The following is a 19,095-nucleotide window of genomic DNA, read 5'->3' as shown; positions in this document are numbered from 1 at the left end:
CTCCTCTCCTCTCCTCTCCTCTCCTCTCCTCTCCTCCCCTGCCTGCCAGGCATCTGCTCTCCCCTCATCTCTTCCTGCTTCCTCACCTAAACGTGACCCTTTGCACCCTGACTCCCCCCCCACTGGTGGAAAGTAACTAAGTACATTTACTCGAGTAGTTTCTACTTAAGTACAATTATGAAGTATTTGTAGTTTTTTGGGGGATTTCTAATTAAAATTTCTGATTATTATTACAAATCAATCATACATTAACCACTTCAACCCTATATACATTTCAGCCATTTGAAAATAGTTCACAACGTGTGGTAGATGTGCTATATTTTCAAATATATATATATATATTTTTTTAATGTTTTTTTTGCGGCTTTCGCCTTTATTTTATATTTTTTATAGAGGGACAGACAGTATAGGCTGACAGGACAATGGGGGAGTGACATGCAGTAAAGGCCGTCGGGATCAGGAGTCGAGACTCGGGCTACCGGCCAAGGTGCCTGGACCGCTGAGCCACGGCCCAGGCCCTTTACATATATATTTTGATACCAATACTTTTGTACTTCCACTCAAGCACATTTTGAATTCCGGACGGTTACTTGTCACAGAATGTTTCTACTGTATATTGCAGTATTGATACTTTTACTTAAGTAAATAATGTGAGTACACCACCCACCACTCCCCCAGGTGTGTCTGACGCTGACGGCCAAGCGCATGGCCAAGAAGAACTGCCTGGTGAAGAACCTGGAGGCCGTGGAGACCCTGGGATCCACCTCCACCATCTGCTCCGACAAGACGGGCACGCTGACCCAGAACCGCATGACTGTGGCTCACATGTGGTTCGACAACCAGATCCACGAGGCTGACACCACCGAGGACCAGTCTGGTAGGTGTGGGCGGTGGGAGGAGAGGGAGGGGGGAGGGGGGGATGGAGAGAGGGAGAGAGAGAGAGAGAGAAATAGTGTGAGATATTGATGAACGTAATGAAACAGCGGTTTTCACACTGACACGTGTGTGTGTCAGTGTGTGTGCATGGCTGCGGGCACACGCATGCGTATATGTTGCGTACTATTGCAGGTAAAATCAGAAGAAGGGAGAGAGGTGGAGAGGAAGGCTGCGAAACAAAAGATGGACATTTATTAGTTTAAGAGGAAGTCCCTCATGTACTAATCACATCTTTTCCTTCCTCTCAGAGGGTTCTCATGCCTAGCTAGGAAAGTGACGAGTCAGACAGAGGGCAGCTAGAGTGAAAGTGAGCAGGAGGTGGAGAGGGAGAGGGAGAGAGACAACGGGGACCACCCGCGGTCATCATCTGTCCAGCGTGCACGTGTCCAGTGTGTGCACGTGCTGCTGCTCCTGTTAATTGAGCGGTATTGTGCGGCGGGAGGCGAAACCCATGGGCTACGAAACCGCTTCCCAGAATGCTCAGCGAGAGAGAGAGCGCTGCTGATGTGGAACCGATGGCATCGCTCCTGCAAGCCTGTGTGTGTGTGTGTGTGTGTGTGTGTGTGTGTGTGTGTGTGTGTGTGTGTGTGTGTGTGTGTGTGTTCGTGTGCGTGTGCGCGTGCATGTGTGTGTGTGCACGTGTCCTGCAGTCTGAGCCAAGGAGAGAGAGAAAAAGCTAAAATCTCAGGCCCCTTTGGTTCTAGAACTGGTTCTTGGAACCCTGGTGCTTTCACAGAACCGTTTTGGTTTCAGTTACGGGTTCTGAACCAATTCATTTTCAGTGGAAACACTCTGAACTGCTTCAATATTATGCAGGAAAGAACTATCAAACCGGTTCAACCCTGGTGGAAAAGGGGCCTCAGAGCGGCTAGACACCCCTGTGCTTTAACCACTTTCAGAGATAACCATAAATAGCTGATCTACAAGCTTACAGTACTTATAACATTTTTAATGATGAGTCGTACGTGCCCCGAGGAAGATCATTCTCACCCGAGGCTTAAATTTTCCTCAATTACTGTGGCTTTAGTTTTTTTCAACCAAGGTTCATGTTTTAGGTTGTTATTAGAGATGAGTGTTTATTTCTTTTCATTTGCTGCTTTCTTTAGTTTTATGGATTTTAGCTGTTTTTTGGGGGCATTCGAGCATGGGGCTAAATATGTAAAGCTCTTCTTACAGCTGATCTACAAGCTGGGTGATCCAGTGCTATTTTTAGGCTCAGAATAAGGATGCTATAGTTAAAGTGAAACACAAACACAGAGCGAAGAGAGTCTGTAGGCAGTGCAAATAATCAAAAAGATTTAAAAAAGTCTGAAAAAAAGGCAAAATGATTAACTAAACAACTTGTTTTTTCCCCTCTTGGGACACAGCAAGAGAGAATCTCCTTACAACAGAGACGCGTGCGTGCGTGCGTGTGTGTGAGACGTGTGTGTGAGACGTGTGCGTGTGCGTGTGCGTGTGCGTGTGCGTGCGTGTGCGTGTGTGTAGTGCAGTGATTCATCCTGGCTGAATGTTGGACATCTCCTGCATTCATTAGTCACGATCAAGGTGCACACTGCTGTGCGCCCAGCTCACCCATTGGTTTCCAGTATGGCGCAGTGTTACTGTACACCGGACCTGCATATAAAAAATAGAGTAGGCTATTACATAGAACATGCATGCAAAATGCACAGTTGTCGCTATTTGGTAGGTGCTAAACCAATGACAGCTGCAGGTCACTGGAATAGTAGTTTTTTTCGCTCTCTCTCACTGATGTAATCCAATTTCCCTCACGTCACGTGTGTAGTCCCTGTTAGTGCCAAGCCCTACTGTTTGGTCTTGGGGAGGGCGTAGACACAACTATATGTCTCCTCCAATGCACATGAAGCCACTTCAGCTTACCTGACAGTGACAGGAGTTTTACCGGTAGTACGTAACACGTGAGTGGTGCTGTCGCTCCCAGTTCCGACTCATAGACCCGTATCGCAGGGAAGATGGAAGTCAAGTGGAAGTACTGTAGTGACTACTGGCCAAATGCCTGCACCCATTGGCTGGAGCCCCGGCCAAGCTGGTGGCGCCGCGCAGGGATACGATACGATACAACTTTATTGTCAGCTTTCACTGAAATTGGCTTTGCGTTCATGACGTCACCGTTCAAGATACAGACAAGACATACACAATACATTACAAAAGATACATTACAGGACACTAATCACAGAAGCAGACAGGAACAAGAACAGTGGAACATATCCTCTTGGTTTACCGATTTTGGTTCAAAAGCAGAACAGACTGGTGTACAAAAGAGTTCTTTAGCCTGTTTTTCTTATATTTCGGGACTCTAAACCGCCTCATGGAGGGTAAAGGCTCATACATAGTCTGGATTTACGGCGGTGGGGTGACCACCGAACTACAACATGACGTCACGAGCCGCGGTGAAGAGCAAACCACCGCCACCACTCCAGCCCTTCTCTCTGTTTTTACTCACCACCAACGTTATTTCAGTTCCGGTGGTCAGCTCACCACCGGAGCAGTGGTCACCTTACCACCGAAAATCCAGACTATGAATAGGCCTTAACAGTTGATATTCATCATTTAAAACAAGTAAGGGGTCAGAGGAGATGCTCTTCGCCAGTCTAAGCATCCAACCGCAGTGTCCACGATGGACAGTGTTTCTGCATGTATACAGTACCTCTGCTGAACCAGTGTTAAATCCAGCCTCCTGCCTGTGCCTGCCTTCCCAACACTCCTTCCTCCTTAACCTTTCTGGCATGGACAACATGCTTTCATAAAAAAAATAGAAGAAAGAAAGACAAATGTGCTGCTGTGAAGGGCTTGAAAACCTATTTACAGATCCTGTCCCACATTGCCCATATCTCTGCACTGTAGCTACTGAACGTACTGTATTATATATAAATGTGTGCGTGCAAACTGTACACGTATCTCATTTAAAGATCAATAGATGGATATAGATAACACTCATGCTGTCTCTGTACTTGGTTCCCGAATGCAATTACCTTGACACTTATAGCGTTTCATATTCCTGCAAATAGATTTATAGCTACGCTGGATCTATTCTTCTATTCCGTTGTCTATAGCGGTTCTCCGACCTTTTCATGTCAAGGACCCCTACATTTATGGGCATTTGGCTTCAGACCGGCCCCCCTCTGAAAAGGTTTTGTATAGAAACCCCTAAGAGAAGATGTGTGCTATATTATTTTCTATATTATTCCACATTGTTCCACGCAACTTTTCAAATAGCCCAAGTATAAAATAAAGGTCAAAATGATTAAACTGATTTTGATGCTATATTAACTCTAGCCTATAGGACCCTATATGGAACCCCGTCAAGGACCCCTGGGGTCTCTCGGCCCCAATTTGAGAACCACTGGTTTAATGTGTCTGTGTGTATAAATGTACTGTATCTGTGAGCTAAACAAAACACCAAATTAATTTCTAATGGATGTGGAAACTTAAGACAAGACTCCCTGGACCGCAGGCTTCGGGACTTTAAAAATAATTCAGTTATATGAGCCTTGGGTGCCTCACTTTGCCTTGCTGGGTCTTGGGCTGGAGTGACCCCAACCTTTTGCTTTGTAATCTCGTACCGAGGGTTGCACGATTATTGTTTCGTTCAATTCAGCTGTGCTGAACTGTTTTCACGGGAACAGTATAATAAAACTACAGCAGACAACCCTGGTTAAATAAATAAAATACAAATAAAAAATGCATGAAACCACTGGCAATGGAGAGAAGGTCACTCTTTTTTTTCTCTCTCTCTCTCTTTTTCTCCAAATCATTGGGGCGAAGTAAAAATGAGCTCAAGTTTAAAAATGAATGTCCCTTTTGAAGAAAAGAGGAGTGTGGTAAAAATGTCACTTTGGTCTCGTAAAATGACACCTTTCAACTCAATAATTGCGTAATTGCGATACTCCACATAATTGCTGTATTTTACATGTTACTTTCTAATGCACTGTGAGCCGTGAGTACAGAGTGAATGTCCTGGCAGATAACACGTCTAAAAAAGCCTCAAACACTGTCTGCTATAATCTTTTCAGGCTCTGCGTTTGATAAGAGCTCAGCCACATGGGCGGCGCTGTCCCGGGTGGCAGGCCTGTGCAACCGCGCCGACTTCAAAGGCGGACAGGAGCACCTTCCCATTCTCACGGTATTATGAACACACATATGCATGCACGCACGCACGCACGCACACAGGTTTGTGTTATCATACTTGTGAGGACAATCAACATCTTAAGGCGCCGCTGCCAATTTTACGAATGCCAATTTGATTACATGTTTAACCGTATAAGCCCAAAGCCGAGAAATGCCACACACACTTCCACCGTGCTTGGATCCTTCATTTGGCCGTTTCCAGTGTCGGTGCAGTAATATATTACGATAGACTGTAGGAGGTCTGATTTGATTTCCAACTAGAACTTGATTTTCTGGCAGTGATGTACCTGGCCGCCCCATCAAAAAGACATTTTGACACGGAGCTGAATAATCAGCAGCAGGCAGTGGTGGGAAAAGTATACTCACATTTTTTAATTAAGTAAAAAGTACCAATACTGTTACAAGTAAAAGTACCGGAATTCAAAAAGTACTTGAGTTAAAGTATTCACAATGTACTCATTTTTGCAGAATGTCCCATTTAAAGTTTCCAAATGTATATGCATGCGCTCTCAGTTATAAGTTAATAATTCATATTACCTTATAAAGGAGTAATACGTAATTATCACTTCCTGGGCATAATATGCTATTTCACACACCATGAGTGCAGGACTGCCAAAACAGAGGAACCCCTGGAGCGGTTTTGGGCTTCTGGGACTTGCTCAAGGGCACTATGGCACGGGCTCCATAATAATAAGCTCTATATCCTCATTCCTCAGCCAATCCCTTCATTAGTAGGCTACGCAAAAGCAACACTATGGCAGCCTGCAAATTGGCTCGAAATTCCTTCAGAAAATACCTGATCTTCTGATCTCCGCAAGCTCGAGCTGGAAGATTTCCTATACACTGTCGCCGGACGACGTTTAGAGGTTGTTAAGAAGTACTATAATGTTGAATATAACTCTCAGATATGTTCCATGTTATTGTCTTGGATTGACATGGAAGTCTTATGTGTGCAATATCCTATTCGGCAAGGCAAAAACTCACACACGCACACACACACACACACACACACACACACACACACACACACACACACACACACACACACACACACACACACACACACACACACACACACATGCACGCACATGCACACACACACGCGCACACACAGATGCGGTTATCAACACAGACACCTTGAGGGAAGTATAAATCAATACTTTCCCATTGCTCCATCGACTCCGTATAGCACCTCGCTAGCTAGATTGACCGGAGGAGATTCTCTCCACACGCCTCACAGCGGCACAGATTACGGCTCCTCAACAACTCCGGCAGGAAGCGGCCACGAGCCGCAGCGCGGTGCCATGACTGCCTCCGGAGGGCGGAAGAAGAAGAAAGGGCCTCCTCACTGCATTAAGTATATAACAGCCTGGTCCCCTGACAACTAGCGCTCAAACACTGGCAGTCCAGTCGAGGCCGAGGCGCTCTCTCTGCTATAGCATCACATGAAGCACAGTCCCCCCCCCCCCCCCCCCCCCCCTTTCATCCCCAACTACATCCCCATCCCCGCAACTCATCCCCAGGTCAAGGCGCTCTGCTGTATAGCATCACAAGAAACACGGTGCCCGCCACCTCCCCCGGGGTGCAGCGGCCCTTCATCCCCAGCGTCCCGTCCCCCCCCACGTCCCCCCGTCGTCTCATGCTTTCAGGGAAAACAAGAGAAATGGAATTTTCCTTGATGTATACTTATTCATTCGTGAAAAGGCACACAAAACAAGGACAAATCTTGCTTGAGCGCGGCGGCGGCCGTCCTTGTTTTGTGGCTCATTCATGAATGAATAAGTAGGAAAGGGAACGGCCCGGGAGGGAGAGAGAGAGAGAGCCAGATTATTTTTTTTCTCTCCCGGAGCAACGTTAGACTTCGGGTCAATCAATGCAGTACCGGCGGCTTTTTAATGAATTTGTTCCTGGAGTATAAGACATTTGTAGGGGATGTGATCATTGCAGAATAATAAATCACACTTTTGAGATTTTGAGTTTGTTTTAATGGAGGCGTAGCTGAATGTGCACTTTCCTATTTGAGTGATTCTAAGAGCTTATACCTGGATGACTTGTTTTAATACATCCCATAATGGGATCTAATCGACCTATTGAAACAAATATTGAACCTTGTGCACTCATGCGTAGTTGGTAGTGGTAGTGTAGAAAATCCATTCGGGGCCAAAGTGGCAGAGCGTCTGTTTACTTTCTATTTTGAGTGTGTGTGTGTGTGTGTGTGTGTGTGTGTGTGTGTGTGTGTGTGTGTGTGTGTGTGTGCGCGTGTGTGTGTGTGCGCGCACATTTCTATTCCTCTTGACTTTACTCTTGGACGAGCATGTACTGTACTTTCAATTTGTCTATTTTGGCCATTTCATTACTGGCAAAGAAAAAGTTAAAGAAAAACTAAAGATAGCAGATCTTCAAGCTCACAACACATTGCATGGCGACGTGTTGTGAGTAGGTCGTTCTATTTCGGCCACACGACACCATCGTACGACAAAGTGTAAAACAATATGGCCTATAGGCCCTAAGTGGTTGAAACCTACAGTACACACATCTCAAAAGACTTGACAACACGAGAAGGCCAAAGCCTTATTCCCACTGGAGTGGACAGTGTTCAAGAAGCATATACACGCCATGGAGCCATGCATTGCTCATTATTTGGCGTGTGTGTGTGTGTGTGTGTGTGTGTGTGTGTGTGTGTGTGTGTGTGTGTGTGTGTGTGTGTGTGTGTGTGTCATTGAGTTTCTGTATTTCCGGCACTGTTCCTATACTGTGTTTGTATTTATGCCAGTGGTTGTCAAAGTGCAGTCTGGGGGCCCTGCAAGATGAGGAACAGAACTTAACACATTTTATAGGTCAGCAATTCAAAACTTAAAAGCTCACAACGTGTGTGTATGTGTGCTATTTTCTAAATGTTTTTACAACACAAATCTCTCTCATTGGGGGCCTGCTCCTGGCACTACATCTTTTCATATGGGGTTCCGGCGTGGCTTTAATGCATAAACGGTTTGGTGGTCCTTGACATGAAAATGTGTGAGAACCACACATTTCTCAATGCTAATGACATTAGCATTGAGCACTTACACATAGCACAGTATATATGCACACATTGTGTGCATATATACTGTGCTATGTGTAAGTGCCATCTGCTAACGTTTGTGTGTGTGTGTGTGTGTGTTTGTGTGTGCGTGCGTGTACATGCGTGTGTGTGTGTGTGTGTGTGTGTGTGTGTGTGTGTGTGTGTGTGTGCGTGCGTTTCTCTCTCTCCCCCACACCCCAGAGGGACACAGCAGGGGATGCTTCGGAGTCAGCTCTGTTGAAGTGCATCGAGCTGTGCTGCGGCAGCGTGCGCAACATGAGAGCCCAGAACCCCAAAGTGGCAGAGATCCCTTTCAATTCCACCAACAAGTACCAGGTAGAGCAGGCCATGCATGCGTCGGTCCCTTTTGAGCACACTCAGTCGATGTAACATTCAATGGTTTATTGGCATCACAGCCGCGCAAGTAATGCGCCCGGGAGCTTTCCCTTTATTATCATCTCAACATGCTCAGGGTACAGGATCTGCATGACAATACATTACAGGTGTTGACTCAAATCATGTTCTTTTTTTCCTTCTCCTCCCCCAACCACCAGCCTTTTTTCCCCCAGACAGAAATTGGGAAAGTCTAAAGCGTGGGGGAGGAAGGAAAAAGCAATTTTGTTCTGCTTTTGTGAGATTATTTATGCTGCTGGGATACAAATGATTTTCCTAGGGGGGGCAGCAGGCGGGTGAGGGGGTTGGTTGTTGCACTGCATAGTACAAATCCACAATCATTACCGTACCTTGCTATGCCAGTCAGCGCACAATAATGTGACATTCTTTATCTTTTTTAATATTTCTGTCCTATTTTTCCACTCTCAAACCCGAGCGCGGTGTTGTTGTTGTTGTTAACCAGTACATGAGTTGTATGTTATCCCCTCTGTTCGAGCGTGACTCACACTGCGCTGTAGCACTCGCCAGGTGAATTTCCCATGGGGTAATGAATGCTATTGTACCACATCTAGAAAACAGACTGTAAAGCCATACGCGCCTCAAGTCAAGTCAGGTTCTATAAACAGCTTGGTATGGAGAGCTGTACTCCTTACAAAATGCTTACGGGCATTAAAGTCGAACGCTATACACTCAATGCTTATTGAGTTTATTAGCAATGTGGAACGCGTTTACGTCAACCACATTTGAGGTCATACAACCGAGTTGACGTATTGGACAACGGAGGTAATTGTGTTTAAAGATTTTATATCAGGTTGATGTTGTTTTTGTTTTGTTATATATTTTTGGTTTTTCATGGAAAAAATTTAATAGGACACAGTCCTGAGTGGTGACACTATACAATCTGTCCATGACAGATTAGCCAATATAAGAGTAAGTTAGCAGAAAAAACAAGAATTGATTAAATCAATTAATTACCAGCTGCATTAATATTATCTGCAGGGGTCTGCTATGACTCTGTGTCAGTTTCAGCGCAGTAGTTTAGGTAGTAACCAAAATATTTGTGGTGCACGCACACACACACAGACACACACAAATGAAAAAAGCCAACTGGACTAGACCAGCGACGTCAGCCAATGATAAAACCAGCTGGACTAGAGGACTAGCTTGCACATCGATGATAGACTCAGCTTGCTATTGCAGCTGGTAAAAACGTGTAACTTTCCTGCTCTTTTATTTTATTTTTAATTTTTCATAGATTAATAGAGCCTGCCTGCTTGCTCATGGGTTAAATTAATCTGAGCCTCAGGTCAGAATTTGTGTCAAACCAGAAACAGGATGGTGTGAAAGGTCATGTCTTACCTATAAACACACACTCTAAATGTTTAGATAGAAGAGCAGGGAGACCAACTACCTCTGCCTCAATTGTATAAATTCATTGAGACACTTCAGTTCAGATTGACCATAAACCATGTATTGCAAAGCTATTGCATTTTAGTATGGCGGTGTGGCTCTGCTCATGTGATATCATTACCGAGACACGGGTCTGATATCACATTTGATATCTCCGATTATCTGTGCACCGAGACACAGCTCTGATATCAACGACCCCCCCAGAGCAGAGCCAAAAATACAATAATTCCATGAACAACAATACACAGTAATAACACATCAACACAATCGCAAACGATCCAATAATATCCCATAACCCCTGGACTAAGAGCTACAGGGAGGAGGCTGGGGAGGTGGGGGACATTTTCACACAGACGCTGAACAAGCTGCTTTGACAGCTCAGCATGAAGAATGAGTAGTGAGCTGAGGCTGCTTAAGAAGGCCGCCTGAATTGCACTATATGGGAATGAGGGTGTGGATGAGATAGCTCGTACCGAATGAGTGAGAAGGGAGATGACCTGGAGAGGCAGCTGATTTAAAGAAGCAGAATTAATTACTAAGGGGGATGAATGAGGGGGGGAACTATATACGGTATATAATAACCTTCTGCCTTCCGTGCCTCAATGAACTATTGCTTACACTGGATTTATATTGTGTATTATCATGCTCTACCATACAGATTGGACACAACTACATTGTATTAATAGAAACAAGTTACATACCGGTAGTGCCGCTTTAAGCCTGGCATACCTATTTCTGGAAAGATTTTCAAAGATTTTCAAAAGGTTTTTCACTTTTTCATGGTCAAAATTAGCAAAGTTTGTGGCCTTGTAGATCGGCTATTTGAAGTATGATTGGAGACTCGCCACACGTTTGCCATATTTAAGAGAAGACATCTTATGTCTTAACAAGTAGGCTGAGTTGTGCAGCTGTTCACTCCTGAGAGCCCACAGTCCGACTGGCAACCGGAGGAGATCTCATTTACATTCCATTGCTATACATTATTTGGCCCGCACAGGATTTCTATAATAGCCTGATGGTATAATTGTGTGCGAGTCTGTGAGACCTTGAAGAAGTTCCCCCGTCAAAAGGCATATCTCTCAACGATCCATATGGAAAGATAATTCCGTCAATAAAAACATCACAGATGCGCTGCCAAAAAGCCTTGCATTAAGGTGTGATGTCTTGCCCATAATGCGTTATGTCTTTCATGAAGGAGTCCCCATGGTGTTACACAATTTACAGTTCTTTAGTTCTTTACATAATCATTGCTATCGGGGCGGGAACCATGTATCTCACCATTTCAACTTCTTGTTATTTTTCCGTTGATTAAGGACCTACTTCATAAGTGTCGCACAAAAGTAGATCTACAAGCTCGCAACGCCTTGCAGCATTGTGAGCTTGTAGGTCTGCTATTTATTTTGACAGCAACAATATAATAATAATAATGCTCCTCCTCCTCTGCCTGTACTGTAGCTTTCCATCCACGAGCTGGAAGACGAGCCTGGTCACGTTCTGGTCATGAAAGGAGCTGCTGAGAGGATCCTGGACAGGTACATTATAGCTTTATCAATAGGTCCATCACTCACCTTTGGGCTAAACACAACATGTAAAATCAAATCAAATCAAATGTACTTCCCTGGTTACAAGGTGGGGCGGGCTTTACTGTAGAAGGCTAGTCGAGAAATAGATTAATTAAATCCTCTGTGATTACAAGCCAAAGAAGGACCAGAACCACTGGTTTGATTGATTGATTGATTGAAATATTTATTAACAGTTTGCAGAATTACAGTACATTTCAAGCACAAACTCAATACAAAGACTGTTAACTGTGAGTGGACGACCCAATTAAGCATTACACTTGTTTACAAGAGGGTCCACCTTGTTCAATTCATCAAAACATTTAGAGACGTACAAATAGACACTTCTATATAGTCAAAGAACAGAACAGGATTTCATCATAAAGGAGGTAAAAAGGGAACTTATACAGTGAGGGGGAAATAGGTAGTACAGTAGCACTGTACATTGTGACTGACTTTAAAATACTGTTCTCCAGGTTCTCAACCTGGGGGTCACGAGAGCCCTCAGGGAGTCGCCAAAACGCATAAAAATGCAATCCATTATTATTATTATTATTATTAACTGTACAATTCCACATTTTTCCTTTAAGGGAAAAAATTGCTTGGAACAATGTGCAAGCTGAAGCTGGATTTCCTGATAAGCGTGCTGGGTGGGGTGCACTCAATCCCATTAATTAGGGAGGTGCTGGAAACAGTTAATTAGGGATCCCCTGATCGCTGTCCAAGGTGCTGGAAACAGTTAATTAGGGGTCCCCTGGTCGCTGTCCAAGGTGCTGGAAACAGTTAATTAGGGGTCCCCTGGTCGCTGTCCAAGGTGCTGGAAACAGTTAATTAGGGGTCCCCTGGTCGCTGTCCAAGGTGCTGGAAACAGTTAATTAGGGGTCCCCTGGTCGCTGTCCGAGGTGCTGGAAACAGTTTGTTCAACAACTTGCATCTTGTTCCAACTCGATAAGGTGGCTTGTAATGGCTACAGGATATAAGTGGAATTTAACCCATTAAGACAGATCTGTGTCACCTTAGCTTTTAACCACTCATTATTTTAAACTTTAGCTATCGAAAAATAACAGTTTTTGATAAAAAAATTAAAAAATGACAAAGGTATAGTTACAAATAGGGGTTCCCGTCCTTACTGAGTTGAATGGCATTGTGTGTTGTTGCTGTACAGGTGCAGTAGCATCATGCTTCACGGCCAGGAGCATCCCCTGGACGCCAGCCTGAGCGATGCCTTCCAGAGCGCATACATGGAGCTGGGAGGCCTGGGGGAGAGAGTGCTTGGTATGTATGGAGCTGGCAGGAGAGAGAGGGCTTGGTATGTATGGAGCTGGCAGGCCTCATGGTAGAGAGAGGGCTTGGTATGTGTGAAAGTGTCATCTATGTTCACTGTCATCTTGTGAGTTTGTGCGGCGTGGGCATTTAACCACTTAGACTGTATATACTTTGTCTTACGATGAATTGTGAAAATATAGTGCCCGAATGTGCGCGCTGTGAGATTTTAGGTATAGATCTGCAATTTTTGGAAATATAGACATTTGGGGATTTGTTTGCGGGGAAATATATACATTTCTTGCCCATGAAAGGGAAGCCACGTTGAAAGAAATAAACAAAGAAAGAAAGAAAAATCACACTAGATGTGTGTCTAAGTTAAAACGTTAATAATTTTATTTCTCGTTTTCTCCGTGCATTTCAAATCGCACAATGGATGTTTATCAGTCTTTGCACAATAGAACAAAACAAATAGGCTTATCTGCAGCGACCTGAACTAAACTGTGCCGGTGTAAAGACGTGGAGCCTCTCGGATGGCTCATTATGCTCTGTAAATGACACTGTTCATGTTACTGATGTATTAATGGCTGCTGTGGGATGCCACTGTACAGTTGTAGTTAAAGTATCAATACTGAAATGTAGACATATACTCTGTTACAAGTAAAAGTCTGAAATTAAAAATGTACTTACATTTATGTAAAAGTATACAAAAGTAAAATGTACTTAAAGTACCAAAAGTAGAAAGTGCACTTTATGTAGACTGTGTCATTTAAAGTTTTCAAATGTATGAAAATCGACATCCTCGCGACGCATTGTGAGCTTGTAAATCAGCTATTTTCAAATGGCCGAAATGTATAGGGCTGAAGTGGTTAATGTATGTTTTGTAATAATAATGGAAATCTACAGAGTGACTAAAGTTTTTAAATAATAATCAAAGTAAAAGTACAATATTAGTAGAAGCAAAAGTATTGGAAACTGGAATTGCTTGTTGTACTTAATTACAGTACTTAAGTAAATGTACTTTATGTTGTTAATTGACACCACTGTTGGACTGTCATGTGCACAGTGGGGAGGAGCCGCAGCCCATTAGAGGAAACGGAACGTCGGAATAGATTAGAAATAATTAAGAAGCCAAAACAAGTTTAGCCCCAATGCTTGGTCATCAGAAGAGAGATATTATATTATAATAAGGTATTTTAGATCAGCATCTGGCAAATGTGCCGTCTAATTACTTCACATTTGCATATTGCAGCAGCTGGGATCGAAATCAGTTTGTCTGCAGAAAGTCAGTTTAATAGTCATGAATCTCGGAATGTTTTAATTGCGTTTTCTTTAGGTGCATTTTGTTCGCTTTAGACGGTATACAGGGTTGTGAGAGTAGAGCGTATACTCCAGGGCAGAGTAGGGGTGCTGTATGGAGTCGAAATAATGTATTTTGAATGAGTCTAAGAGACCCTGGGGGTTACTACACTTGATTACCTCCAGTACATATTGAAACTATGAAACTCATCAACTGTGGAATTGAGATTTCTTCCCCCCCCCCCCATGCAACACAAAGAATATGAGGTTAGGCATCTTGCATTGTGGTTGCCAATACCATGCAGTACTTGCTCAGACAAATTGTCATTGTCAATCAAATATATACATTTTTCATGAGACGTAGCCTGCAGAGTTAGTTCAGTCATGCTCAAAGGCGCATATTATACTCAAGGGGTTAACATGCTGCATTCCTATGTGGGCGTACAAGTGTGTGCAAGTCCCACACGTCATTCGCTGATGCGGCAGTCAGCTGACCAATTGGGCGGGCTACTTAAGCTCACTAGACTGCATGCTCTTCCTGCCTTCCTCTGCATATGGTTCCTGGTTGTTATGTGATGTTTTCTCCCACCACCACCCCAGCGCCACCGGTGGGCTGTTATTTATGCTCCCCATGGGGGTTTTATTGTATATATATCTCCCTGCTCTTAATTATTTATATTGGTGCTTAATCGTGCCGAGCAGGGAGAAAATCCAGCAGAACCGAAGTCAAATATCGAGAGACATCATATGCACACTCATTACTCATTCTGTAATAAATATTGGTAAATCTATTCGTGAGTTGTCTTGACTGAAATATAATTTTACTATTCTACATTTAAGGTATAAAATGGACAATATGCAAGCTGGAATGCATGTTTCTTGCCTTGTGTAACTTTGTGCAGGACGGGTGCACTCAATCCCAGGGATCCCCTTTGTCGCTGTCCAAGGTGCTGAATCTGAAAACAGTTAGTTTTTCCTTATTGTTCCGACTCCATCTAAGGTTGCTTGTAATTTGTACAGGACACCTTAAACAGGATAAGTGGAATTGTATTGTGTGACCTGTGACCTGTGTCCCTCTGCAGGTTACTGTGCTGCCTAATAAAGTGGTATTACAGTAAGCAGGGTTACATCATGTAGTAAAGAGAGTGCTGAGAGAGGAGGCGCTGAATTCTGATTGTTTGTTTAGCCGAACGTGAAGAAATTGACCTGTAAGGAATAAGGATTTCAATCTATATATAGGGCTTAACTGGTTAAAGGTACAAAGCGACAAGGATTGGAATAATGACAATACGAGTACTGTTCCTGGAGAAACAGTGTGGCAGTGTGTGAGCTCTCTACTCCATGATGATGTATTGACCCCCATGACGTCACAGCCCAGAGGGCAAACGGCGCCGGGAAACAGTGGACTCCATACCAATAATAATAATAAAACTAAATCACACCCGTGTGAAGTGAGGGGAGCTCTTATCGTACATCATCCAATAAATCAACAAATCAAAAAAGACATTGCAGCAAACAATCCTAAAATAATTAAAACCCTGTAAGACCAAACAATGCTTCTCGGTAACATTTTTAATTTAATTAATTACTTAATTATTATTATTAATTTTTCTGTTCTTTTTTCACCTAAACATCATCATTGATGTTCATTGTTTAGTCTTGGTCATGATATTTGCATATCAATACCCCCCACAGAGGCACAAATTTACACCACTTCAAAATCTCTGGACAATCAAAATTGACCTATGACCTTTAATCTTTAACCCTGATAAAAGTAACTAAAATGCATGTAATACATATATTTGTGTGATCATTCGAATGTCTAGAACATGTATTATGTATTAGTGTGAAAGATATCCACTGAATGTAAATTATTAATTTATTATTATTATTATTTTAATAATTATTTTAAATGTGCATAAAACTTTCATAAAACTTTTTTTTTCTTTTTTACTACTATAAGTCCTAGTAGTACAAAGTAGTAGTAAGGTTGAAATATATCCGGGTCTTACAGGGTTAAACCAATTAAAACCGGGAAAGCATCCGTGTAATGTGTCACATGTCTATTTCCTGTGTGCTCTTCTTGTTCCAGGTTTCTGCCACTCGAACCTGTCCCTCTCCCAGTTCCCCCGGGGCTTCGCCTTCGACGCCGAGGAGGTGAACTTCCCCACAGAGGGGCTCTGCTTCCTGGGCCTGATCTCCATGATTGATCCACCGCGCGCCGCCGTGCCCGACGCTGTGGGCAAATGCCGCTCCGCCGGCATTAAGGTGATTGGTTCCGCTATTCAGTCCGTAATTCCAGGGAGAGCTGTTGGCTGATTTCGCCTGTTCCACTATAAACTGGTGGGGAAAAAAGGGGCCTTTTGGCTCTCTCTCTCTCTCCTGGGGGCCTCATCCATCATGGTTCTCAGAGCGTTCAACCACTGATTGGGTTTCTTTTCAGATCGCAAAACCGTCGCTGACAAAAACGGGATCAGGCGGAGCAACATTCGATCTGAGCTCTTTTAGTCAGAGAGGCGTGATTAATGTGGTTACCGGTACGGCTTCTGCAGAAGGAGAGCATCTCTTGATCGATGTACATGGCACGACGAGGTCTAATGCTCAAAGAAAGACACTGAAATGTAATTAAGACCCCTGTGATGCACCTTTAATGGAGGCTCGCTCGCAGATTTTTCCGTTTTTCTATAACAAAGGTGTGAGTATAAGAGTAGATAGAGATATAACCACACAGTCATTGAAATGTCTTACGGCGCTCGCTCGGGTGGCACAGCGCTAATGTACCTCTCCACCACTGTGGAGTCTCGACCAAGCATGTATACGAACATAGTCGTCCAGTGTTCGTGGGTGGGAAGCCAGGCAGGGAAGGTGATCTATATACATTTTTATCCCACGATTTTGCACGATGTAATCATGGGCACTCTGCCAACCTGGGGGGGGGCAGCGGACTGGCCTCATGCTTCCTTTTATGCATGAGGAGTCCAAGCTGCTTCTTTTAACCTGACAGGGGAGAGTTTCCCCAGCCGGGGGTGGGGGGGGGGAAGGGGGGCACAGAAGGTGATCTTTTGTCGTGGCGCTAGCAGCTCCGTACGGGCTGATGGCTGCCAGGGGGTGGGGTTGAACAGAATGGAGTAGGATGAAGGGGGGGGGGGTTGAACAGAATGGAGTAGGATGAAGGGGGGGGGGGGGGGGTTGAACAGAATGGAGTAGGATGAAGGGGGGGGGGGGTTGAACAGAATGGAGTAGGATGAAGGGGGGGGGTTGAACAGAATGGAGTAGGATGAAGGGGGGGGGGTTGAACAGAATGGAGTAGGATGAAGGGGGGGGGGTTGAACAGAATGGAGTAGGATGAAGCCGCTAGCTGATGAGCCAGTATAGGGCAAACGCTAGTGGCAAAATCACAGAAGTGTGGGGAGAGTTAATTGGCACAATGACTAATTGGGAGAAGGGGGTCTTTTACAGTTTTTGGATTGGTTAGGTAATGCCTGGGGAGTGGGACACACGCAGCCCACACGCTGCATTATGACCCGGGTGGTTCCGGAGCTGTTGAAAGCCCTGATCCTGTGCCTTTGAGCAAAGCACTCACTCCCTAACAAGCTCCAAGAGAGGTGCATTTTGTATAACAAAATGTACCAGCTGCCAGATGAGCTACCCTATTCACAGTCCCGCAGGAGTCATGCAAATGACTCCACCACCTGTTGCTGTCCGCCCAATGTTTTTATAATACGCTGGAATATCGTCGCTGTCGTGCAGAAACCTTGTATCTCTGTGCTTCAAGCTTTAATGTTTTTTTCTCCTTCATAAATGAATGCCTATAGTATACTTTGTTATACCGTACAAGAGTGTGTCAGAAAGGTATCGACAAAATAGCCAATCTAGCTCACGACGTGTCACATCGCAATGCACTGTAAATGCTAAATGGTGCATTTATATATAGCGCCTTTATATCCACAGCGGCGCTATATATTTCCTATATTTACAATGTGCATTACATTCACACACACATTCCCACGCCGACGGCGGGGGAAACCATACAAGGCACCAACCTGCTCATTGGGAGCAATTAGGGGTCCAGTGGTCTTGCTCAAGGACACTTGGGCACTATCTCTGCGGGGCCCGCGATCGAACTGGGAACCTTCCGTTTCCCAATGGCACTCTTACGTAAGTGTGCCTGTCGGTTTTATAAATATTGAACCAACGAAAAGTATTACCTAGAGCTTGTGACTAAATGTTAAATTACATTTCCTGAAAACTTCCTGAAACCATTTTGGACCAGGCCCCCAGATAAGCTGGGAAACGTTATAAAGCCAGCCCCGCCCGCCCTACTGGCCATAGCTGGAATTGCAGGCGGGTAAATAAAGTATACATGCATGAGCAAAATAGCGCGCAGCTGCAGGGTTTAACATATCAGGGCGCTCGTTCATGAATGGATTCATGCGAGCGTTCGTGAAGGTTTTAGCACTTCCGCATTTTGGGCAACAAATTTTAGTGGCCCAAATTAAGAGAATGCGGAAGTAGAGCGTTCTCCCACGGTACGACATACAAGGTTTCCACCCAACAGAACCCCCCCCCCCCTCCCAATAGAAGAGGTAGCTTAACAGTGTGAGTATAGGTGCAGTGCTCCGGCAGCATCAGCAGGGGCATCAGGTGACTTATAGGCCTCGGGGCAAACATAGCTCTTGCGATGCTGAGAGCGATGACACGCGGGTGAAATACAGCCAGGTTTTATTGTGATAATGCCGCGTGATGTATGGCTCTCTTGCTCTGTTTATGCGTGGTCAGGTGATCATGGTAACCGGGGACCACCCAATCACGGCCAAGGCCATCGCCAAAGGCGTGGGCATCATCTCCGAGGGCACCGAGACAGTGGAGGACATCGCCGCGCGCCTCAACATTCCCCTGAGCCAAGTCAACCCCAGGTGTGTGTGTGTGTGTGTGTGTGTGCGTGCGTGCGTGTGTGTGTGTGTGCGTGCGTGTGTGTGTGTGCGTGTGCATGTGTGTGTGCGTGTGTGTACGCACGTCGCAAGCACG

At 44.5% G+C, this 19,095-nt stretch overlaps 1 protein-coding gene across 1 annotated transcript in view; it reads left to right on the top strand.

Moving 5' to 3' along the window:
* The window catches only part of atp1a2a (ATPase Na+/K+ transporting subunit alpha 2a), a 64,464-nt gene that overhangs the window by 22,383 nt on the left and 22,986 nt on the right, over positions 1-19,095 (top strand). The window contains exons 9-15 of the mRNA XM_080778781.1: positions 679-877; positions 4,968-5,077; positions 8,345-8,479; positions 11,402-11,478; positions 12,671-12,780; positions 16,160-16,335; positions 18,847-18,983. Of these exons, the coding sequence (XP_080634907.1) occupies positions 679-877; positions 4,968-5,077; positions 8,345-8,479; positions 11,402-11,478; positions 12,671-12,780; positions 16,160-16,335; positions 18,847-18,983 (944 nt within the window). The remainder of the gene's footprint in view (positions 1-678; positions 878-4,967; positions 5,078-8,344; positions 8,480-11,401; positions 11,479-12,670; positions 12,781-16,159; positions 16,336-18,846; positions 18,984-19,095) is intronic.

The sequence above is a fragment of the Protomyctophum bolini genome (assembly GCF_963924005.1).
Source record: "Protomyctophum bolini genome assembly, chromosome: 12".
Taxonomy (NCBI): Eukaryota; Metazoa; Chordata; class Actinopteri; order Myctophiformes; family Myctophidae; genus Protomyctophum; species Protomyctophum bolini.
This window is presented reverse-complemented; position numbering and strand designations above follow the sequence as displayed.